General features: G+C 44.1%; 1 protein-coding gene across 1 annotated transcript in view; it reads right to left on the minus strand.

The window, feature by feature from the left end:
* LOC100560231 (guanine nucleotide-binding protein subunit alpha-14) overlaps positions 1–1,816 on the minus strand; it is a 40,807-nt gene extending 38,991 nt beyond the window's left edge. The window contains exon 1 of the mRNA XM_003216526.4: positions 1,426–1,816. Coding sequence (XP_003216574.3) covers positions 1,426–1,654 — 229 coding nt within the window. The 5' untranslated portion in view covers positions 1,655–1,816. The remainder of the gene's footprint in view (positions 1–1,425) is intronic.
* Between the last annotated feature and the right edge of the window lie 7,972 nt (positions 1,817–9,788).

The raw sequence follows: 9,788 nt of genomic DNA on the forward strand, positions 1-9,788 counted from the left end.
ATATGTGGCAAATCCTGCATCGCTAAGGCAGGAAGGCAACCCTGCCCTTAAAAAAAAGGGGGCACAATTCTTTTGGAACCCCACACCCCTTTGTATAAACATCACATGATGTTAGGTACAGCAAAGGTTTTGCAAAGGCCCTCTTCACATGCCCAGAGACCCTTGAGCATTATTTCACGTATGACATTGAACATGAATGCAGTTTTAAGTGTCATGGCCCAGTGCTTATGGAGTCCTGGGACTGGTAGTTTAGTGAGACGTCAGCGCTCTTTGACAGAGAAGGCAAAAGACTTTGTAAAAATACAATTCCCATGATTATATGCCATGGAGCCATGGCAGTTTAGAATGATGTCAAACTGCCTTCATTCTACAGTGTTGATGCACCCAATGAAATGAAGAACAGTCACCTCCAACAGTCCGCTGTAGAATGAATGCTGTTTGACACCACTCTGAACTGCCATGGCTCCATGCTATAGAACAAGCATGGACAAACTTCGGCCCTCCAGGTGTTTTGGACTTCAACTCCCACAACTCCTAACAGCCTACTGGCACCCTTTCATTACCATGACTCCATGTTATAGAACATCATATGATATTAGGTGCAGCCAAGGTTTTGCAAAGGCCCTCTTTACATGCCCAGAGACCCTTGAGAATGATTCCTCATGTGCCATTGAACACTAATGCAATTTGACGCCTCTTTAAGTGCCATGACCCAGTGCTATGGAGTGATGGGATTGGTAGTTTGGTGAGGCACCAGAGCTCTGTGACAGAGAAGGAAAATGACTATGTAAAAATACAACTCCCATGATTATATGGCATGGAGCCATGGCAGTTTAAAGTGGTGTCAAACTGCATTCATTCTACAGTGTTCATGCACCCAATGAAGCAAAGAACAACCACCTCCAAACGTCTGGGGTGCACCTACGCAGCAGAATGAATCCTGGATTGTTGTGAGTTTTCCAGGCTGTATGGCCATGTTCCCGAAGCATTCTCTCCTGACGTTTCACCCACATCTATGGCAGGCCTCCTCAGAGGTTGTGAGATATATTGGCAAGGGAGGTTTATATATCTGTGGAAGGTCCAGGGCGGGAGAAGAAAGAACTCTTTCAATCAGGGCCAGCTAACATTTCCCAACAAAGCCTTGGACAACAGAATGGATGCTGTTTGACACCATTCTAAGCCATGGATCTATGCTATAGGGCAGGCGTGGGCAAACTTTGGCCCTCAAAGTGTTTCGGACTTCAACTCCCGCCATTCCTAACAGCCTCAGGCCCCTTCCTTTTCCCCCTCAGCCGCTTAAGCGGCTGAGGGGGAAAAGGAAAGGGCCTGAGGCTGTTAGGAATGGCGGGAGTTGAAGTCCGAAACACCTAGCGGGCCAAAGTTTGCCCAGGCCTGCCCTAGAATGATGGGACGCCCGGGACTCACCCAAGAGCAGCAGCTTGAGCTCCTTGCGCGCGTTGTGCTTGTCCTGCCGCAGCCGCCGCTCGATCTCCAGGCTCAGGCTCCGGGTGGCCTTTTCCTCGGCGGAGAGGCAGCAGCAGAAGCCGCCCATCCTCCGCATCCGCCGCCCTGGGGCTGCCTGGAAGGAGAAGGGGCCTTTGCCGGGCGAGAGCTCTCTTCCTCCGCCTCCTCCTCGCCCTCGGGACCAAGCCATGCCTTCCTGGGCGCCAACCCCGCCCCGACGGATCTCACCTGCCCCCTGCCATGCCCTCGCCCTGAACCAGATCTTCCCCACCCTTCTGGCCCAAGGAGGCAGCCTTTTCCTAATGCTCCGCCAAGGAAGAATCTCCACAAAACTCCAGCCACAGAAATGGACTCACTCCCCGCTTTACCTTAACATGACTCACATTGTTGAGAAGGCACCAACACTCTTCCCACATTTCTCCCCCAAAGAATAGATTCCAGTCCAAATGCTCCTGCCTTCATTAATGAAAATAATGTACAGTAGAGTCTCACTTATTCAACGCTCTGGATTATCCAACGCATTTTTGTCGTCAATGTTTTCAATACATCGTGATATTTTGGTGCTAAATTCGTAAATACAGTAATTACTACATAGCATTACTGCGTATTGAATTACTTTTTCTTTCAAATTTGTGGTATAACATGATGTTTTGGTGCTTAATTTGTAAAATCATAACCTAATTTGATGTTTAATAGGCTTTTCCTTAATCTCTCCTTATCATCCAACATATTCGCTTATCCAACGTTCTGCCAGCCCGTTTACGTTGGATAAGCAAGACTCTACTGTACCTCCATTTACCTGTTTGTTTCCATAATTGTCTTTGAATCCTTTGCTGGTATTGGGCTGTGACAGTATCTCCAGAAATCTGACTTGGCCACAGTGGTCCCCGCCCTGGTTACATCCAGATTGGATCATTACAATGCCCTCTACATGGAGCTGCCCCAGAAGATGGCCTGGAAACTCCAGCTGGTGCAATGATCGGCAGCCAGGCTCCTAACTGGAGCTAACTACAAGCAGCATAGGTAAAGGTAAAGGTTTTCCCCTGACGTTAAGTCCAGTCATGTCTGACTCTGGGGGTTGGTGCTCATCTCTAAGTCGAAGAGCCGGCGTTGTCCGTAGACACCTCCAAGGTCATGTGGCCGGCATGACTGCATGGAGCGCCGTTACCATACCTATTGATCTACTCACATTGGCATGTTTTCAAACTGCTAGGTTGGCAGAAGCTGGAGCAACAGCGGGCGCTCACTCCACTCCCAGGATTTAAACCTTTGACCTTTCGGTCTGCAAGTTCAGCAGCTCAGCGCTTTAACACACTTCGCCACCGGGGCTCCTACAAGCAGCATACAACACCTTTACTAAAGCAACTCCACTGGCTGCAGATAAGCTGCCAGTCCCAATTCAAGGAGCAATCGATGACCTATAAAGCCCTGTAAGGCTCGAGCCCTGCCTATCTCCATGATCGCATCTCCCCCCTAAGAACCGGTGCGGGCTCTAAGATCCTCTGGGGAGGCCCTCCTCTCCCTCTTGCTACCGTCACAAGCAAGGTTGGTGGGGACGAGAAAGAGTGACTTCTTGGTGGTGGCCCCCCAGCTCTGGAATGGCCTTCCTAGAGAGATTAGACAAGCCCCTTCTCAATCCTCTTTCCACAAGGATGTGAAAACCTGGTGGTTCCTGCAGATCAGTGGTTCCCAAACTTATTTGGTCTGCCACCCCCTTTCCAGAAAAAAATATGACTCAGCGCCCCCTGAAAAGGGGGGCGTGGCTTAGAGGGGTGGGCGTGGCTCCTGCTCAGGAGGGCAGGGCTGAACCTCTCCCCTAGTCCAAGATGCAGGGCTGCGAGGGGAGGTTAAGTCCAGTCGTGACCAACTGGGGGTTGGTGCTCATCTCCATTTCTAAGCCGAAGAGCCGGCGTTGTCCGTAGACACCTCCAAGGTCATGTGGCCGGCATGACTGCATGGAGTGCCGTTACCTTCCCATCGGAGCAGTACCTGGGATTTGAACCTGGGACCTTTCGGTCTGCAAGTCCAGCAGCTCAGTGCTTTAACACACTGAGCCACCGGGGCTCCATATATTCCAGTTCAAAGCAGAAAATGTGGGATTTTATTCAGCTGTGTGGAAAGGGCCTCAGCATCATTTGTAAGTTGGATGTTTGTAACTTGCAGACTGCCTCTACTGCCTTGCACAAGGCTCGCTCCCCAGAAATCTACACTGTAGAATTAAAGCCATTTGACATCACTTTAATTGCCATGCCTCACTGCTATGGAGTCAAGGAAGTTGTAGTCTGATGAGGCAGGGAATGCTAAAGACCTTGTAAAAGTAGAATTTCCAAGATTCCATTGAGCCATAGCAGTTAAAGAGGTGTCAAACTGCATTCATTCTACAGTGTAGATGAGCCATGGCTGTAAATATCCAGATAGTAAAGAAGATTTGCCCCATATTGATCTTGAACTCTATCATCACAACCCTGTTCAATTACAAGAACAAATGAATTGCCTTTGTTAGGAAACAATTCTTCACATTGTTGACAAAATCTAAAATACACACCAGAGTGTTAGCTTTATTAAGGCAGCCAAAAGACACAAAATAGACCTAAGCTCCATACCCACCCAATTCATTGGGCATGCACAACTAGATGAGTGTGATACCAGAGGCTGTAATTTCTTCCTGCCACCTCCTTCTCCAAGCAATAATGCAGGTGCTGGGGAGGTACTGACCTGCAGAAGTAGTTGGACTGCAAGGCCCAGTATTCTTCACCATTTTCTATGCTGGCTAGAGCTTAGGTCAGGAGTGTCAGATTCATTTTCATTAGGGCACATCAGCCTATTGGTTGCCTTCAAAGGGCCATTTATAATTGTAAGGCTGTTTTTGAGCCATGGTATAACCCCCACTCCTAAAAAAGATTTATGATCCAATAAGAGTCTATAGATAAATATATATATGATTTTTTCCTTTTCCAGAGGTCTGGAGTTGTGCAGGTCTGAAGATTTGGAAGATTGGGAATGGACTTAACAACAGCTGTACCCCTTAAACTCTATCGTGTCTAACCAATCCTTCAATAAACTGTATCCATTTATGATTTCAGTGTAACTTGTATCATCTTACTGTGTACTGTATCAATTTCTTATATAGTGTATAAAATGTTTCTCATATGTATCAAAATGTAACTAAAGGCAGCCACTTCCCTGTGACCCTCTTTGCATAATCCTTTAGGAGTGGGGATGTTGGCTAAGTCCCTCTAGCTATTTCCCAAGACAGATAGTTATCAGAATAATTGTATTCATCTAAATCATCTTCTTTACCAGCCAGATAAGTTCAGGATGTTTGTCTGTGTAACCTGAGACTGAGACTCCCGCAGAAGTGGGGTTTAGAAAATGTGCATACATTAACTTTCTATACAGAGAGCCAAATCCTTGATTGCTTAAGATCAATACCTTTGTCTTTTGAGCTCTGTACCTTTGTTTAGCACAGAACTAGACTTTTAAGTTAATAAAAGGGGATGTCTCTACAGGTAATTGGTTCCTTACACAGACCAATACCCAGCCACTATCCTTCCCACCCTGGGAATTCCCACCTGTAGGCTGTGATGTAGAAGGAACCTGCAGCCAATCCCAGCACAGATCCTGACCAGACTCTTTTCCAGCCAATCAGGGGAGGGAGCGGGAAGTTTGAATAGTTGTCAGAATGGTATAAGATGTCTTGTATGTCTCTGTATGTTTGTTTTTACCTTTGAAATGAATTGCTTGTACTTGCATACTTTTTATCCAAATTGTAACAAATATCTGTGGCTTGTCTTCAACCTATTGAGTTTGTTTCTCTGTCCTGGACTATCTGGTTTAACTTACGCAGGCTGGCATGGACTCTCTAACTGTGGTCCTAGCTAAATCACTACAAGACTATAATTCCCAGGCACTGAAAGCATCTCAGGTCGTATAAAATGATGTGGTGGGGTGTAGATTCAGTCCATGGGCCTTGTATTTGACATGTGTGATTAATGGGAACTGCAATCTAATATCCACAGAAAACCACACCCTAGCCCAGGGGTCCCCAAACTTTTTAAACAGGGGGCCGGTTCACGATCCTTCGGACCGTTGAAGGGCCGGACTATAGTTGGCCACCGAGTAATAATAATAATAACCAATAATAATAATAATAATAATAATAATAATAATAATAATAATAATAATAAAGAGTGTTGGAAGAGACTCTTTGGGCCATTGAGTCCAATCCCCTTCTGCCTTTGTGCACCGAAAGCACAAGCAAAGCACCCCTGACAGATGGCCACCCAGCCTCAATGTTTATTATTATTATTATTATTATTATTATTATTATTATTATTATTAATAATAATAATAATAATAATAATAAAGAGGGTTGGACGAGACCCCTTGGGCCATTAAGTCCAACCCCCTTTTGCCTTTGTGCACCAAAAACACAAGCGAAGCACCCCTGACAGATGGCCACCCAGCCTCAATGTTAATAATAATAATAATAATAATAATAATAATAATAATAATGTGATTTTGTGATACGAAATCCAGCATATCTATCTTGTTTGCTGTGTCATACAATATAGTAATAATAATAATAATAATAATAATAATAATAATAATAATAATAATAATGGTTGTAAGAGAAGAAGAGACCCCTTGGGTCATTTAGTCCAACCCCCTTCTGCCCTTGTGCTGTGGGGGCCGGATAAATGGCTTCGATGGGCCGCATCCGGCCCCCGGGCCTTCGTTTGGGGACCCCTGCCCTAGCCTAATGGGTGTCTTTTTCAAACACACACAAAACAAGATTTGATTCCTAGGGGTTATATCCCACCAAAGTCATATTAGCTTGACGTTCCCGGTATTCAACAATCTACTCAGCAGCAGAAATGGTTCACTTGGACACAGCACTTTTCTAAAATGGGCTGGGCAATTTTGATGTCCTTGGGGTCAGTGGCCAACTTCTTCATATAAAAGCCAACATGATAGGACATTATCCTCACTTTCTTCTTGGAATGCTGGTTTTCTGTGTCCAAGGGTCTAGCTATACTGAATTAATGCATCTTGGCACCACTTTAAATGGCCATGGATCAATGCTATGGAATCATGGGAGCTGTTGTGTGCTGTATTCTTTGGCAAAGAATGTTAAAGACCTTTAAAACTACAGCTGTCATGATTTCATACCATTGAGCCATGGCAATTAAAGTGACATCAAATTGCATTAATTCTGCAGTGCAGATGAATCTCAAAGAAATCTTTTATCTGTGGAGGAGAGTTTATCATGTGACCTTGTACCACTAGTCTCCAGTTTGTACCCTAAAACCCTCTGAAAGCAATGCTTGCAATTCAGCAATCATATCCTTTTTAAAGGTCAAGTTTTCCCTTTCCTAATGTTTGCTATATTTTCACATTTCACTTTTCTAGTTTCCTTTTGTCCTTACCTGTATATTCTTCCCTTGGATTTCAGTTGCCATCGCAGGTCTCTGTCAAACAAGACAGGCAACCAATCATAATAGAGCTGAACTTTTGAACTCTCATGCTGTTTGGGTGGATGCCATCTTACCTTCCAGATTATCTAACAACCTGTTCACTGGCACAGTCCTTGAACCTCCTGCAGAAAGAGCAAAGCAAGTCTACAGCATTTACCTGTGAGAGCTCTGCTTTGCAATATTCAGCTCATTAAAATACTAAATGTATGTTAGGGATAGCCCAAGTGCAACTGTTTTTGTGACCACCTTTGCTATAGTCCCAAAAGACTCAATCCCCTCTCCTAAAAGCCACCAATAATAAAAATAAAAATAACATTTTAAGCAGGTTGTAGGTCCCTTTTCTACTTGTTTACATCAAAACATTTGTTTTTCTTACAAAACCAGAATTAAACTTCCAGCCACTTCTAGTATGGTTTCGTATGATTTGTTTGTCAGCAACATCCATGTCCTTTGAGTCCTTTTGAACTAATTCTTGCATTAGAATAATAGAATCATAGAGTTGGAAGAGACCTCATGGGTCATCCAGTCCAACTCCCTGCGAAGAAGTAGGAAAATCACATTCAAAGCACCCGTGACAGATGGCATTCTCCCTTCTGAGAAAGACATATTAAGACAACATTTCTCACTTCCCTTCTCCAGCCCAAAATACATGTATTTTGCAAAACCCAGCACTTTAATGCACAAAGTCAACTAAAGACATCTTGCTGCATGTGATAAAGGGAAAAATGATGCCCCTGCAACCTTCCCTCTAGGGCAGATGAGAGGGTGAGCAGCCAAACTTTGTTTGAATACTAAGGATGAGCGAAAATGTCCAGTGCAGTTGAGGGCATTGGGAGAATGTTGGGGACTTGTGCCAGGCCACAGGTGTAACTATTTATTTATTTATCGTATTTTTATACTGCCCTTCTCAACCCTGCCTGCATAGGCCTACCAGAAAAGAAAAGTCTTCAGTTGTGTCTTAAATTCTGACAGCTGATTTAGCTGTCGGAACTCTTCCAGCAGGTCATTCCACAGTTGTGGGCAGAGCCGGCCCTAGGTAATCTTCAAGTGTAGGCGAACAGAATTTTGGCGCCCCCCCAAACCAATCACTGAAAAATAAAAGCGTTGGATAAGCGAAAATGTTGGATAATAAGGAAGTATAAAGGAAAAGCCTATAAAACATCAAATTACATTATGATTTTAAAAATTAAGCACCAAAACATCATGTTTTACAACAAATCAATAGAAAAAGCAGTTCAATACATGGTAGTGTTATGTAGGAATTACTATATTTGCAAATTTAGCACTAAACATTGAACAGGGATATAGGGCAGTGTGGACTTAGATAACCCAGATAGCCCTCAGTATTTAAAAAAACCCTCTAAAATCAGGACAATAAATAAAGAACAACACTCTGAAAACAGAAGAAATCCAGACAGTAAACAATCAGGGACAGCTAACTCCTCCCAAAAAAAGATTCTCCCAGGCAAGAAGAAGCCAGGCCTTGAAGCCACAGGGCCATTAAATGCTAATCAAGGTGATTAATTACAACATTCACACCTGCTTCAAAGAAAAGTTCTTTCTCCCACCCTGGACCTTCTACCGATATATAAACCCCACATACCTAGCTTCCAAGTTTCTACAGACCTCACAATCTCTGAAGGCCCCAAAGGTGGGCTTGCGTGGTGCGAAGGTGGGTCTGCGCTGGCCGGAAGGCCCAGCGCGGCCGCTGGAAGGCCTGAAAGAGAAGGAGGTGGAGAGTGGTGCCCTCCTCCCAGGACGATGGTGCCCCCGGGACGATGGCGTCACAGGCAAATGCCTATTTTGCCTTATGGTTGGACCGCCTCTGGTTGTGGGGTAGCCAATGAAAACAGCCTCTGGATGAATTGTCAGTTGGGTTCCAGTAGACTGGAATACCCGCCTCCCAGAAGATCTAGGAGTCCTACAGGGTGGATTGTATGGGAGAAGGCAACCCTGTAGGTAACCTGGACTCAAACGATGTAGGGCTTTAAAGGACAAAACCAACAGTTTGTACTTTGCTCAGAAATGAATTGGCAACCAGGTTAGTGACTTTAATATGGGTGTAATATGCTCCTTCCTTATTTAATCATCTTGTTATAGTTGGTTACGAAACACCTTTTATTAGTTGAGTAAGTTAAATCTCATACTGAAGGATAAGTTAATCTTATATTGTAATTCGGTATGTAATTATTAAGTATGAGAAGTTACTGCTGGGTGGATTTGTTCTATCTTGTCCCAGTTGTTTTTCACAAGTCATTCTGTTTCAGATGGTGCTTTCAGTGCATAGAAGATGTATTCTTCTGCTATACTTTACTTATCCTGACATTTCCCACATCTGTGGCTGCACCCCTGTGGTAGGCTATTTTGTACATAGGGGTTGGAAAGAATTAGTATGAGGGTTAAAGAACTGAGCACCTGAAATGGTATGGCTGTCCTGTCCTGTATTGCACTACATTATTTATATCCTACTTTCTCCCTCAGAGCTGGGGCTCAAGGTTGTCCACAACATAAACAGAAAAACAGGTGACTAAAATCACATGGAGCTGGCATGGCATAGTAGTGAGAATTGAATTGTGACTACAGCTAATAGGTTTTCAATTCCCACTCAGACATGAAAACCCACTGGATGACTTTGGCAAGTTGCATACTCTCGGCCTTAGAAAACCCTGTGACAGGTTTGCCTGAGGGTTGGCAGAAGCTGGAAATGGCTTGAAGGCACACAACAACAAAGGCATATCATTAAAACATCAGTGATACAAAAGTATAGAAGAAATACAACACATTATTTATTTATTTATTTATTTATTTATTTATATACCGCCCTATCTCCTGAATGGGACTCAGGGT

The sequence above is a fragment of the Anolis carolinensis genome, chromosome 2 (assembly GCF_035594765.1).
Source record: "Anolis carolinensis isolate JA03-04 chromosome 2, rAnoCar3.1.pri, whole genome shotgun sequence".
In the NCBI taxonomy this organism is placed as follows: domain Eukaryota; kingdom Metazoa; phylum Chordata; class Lepidosauria; order Squamata; family Dactyloidae; genus Anolis; species Anolis carolinensis.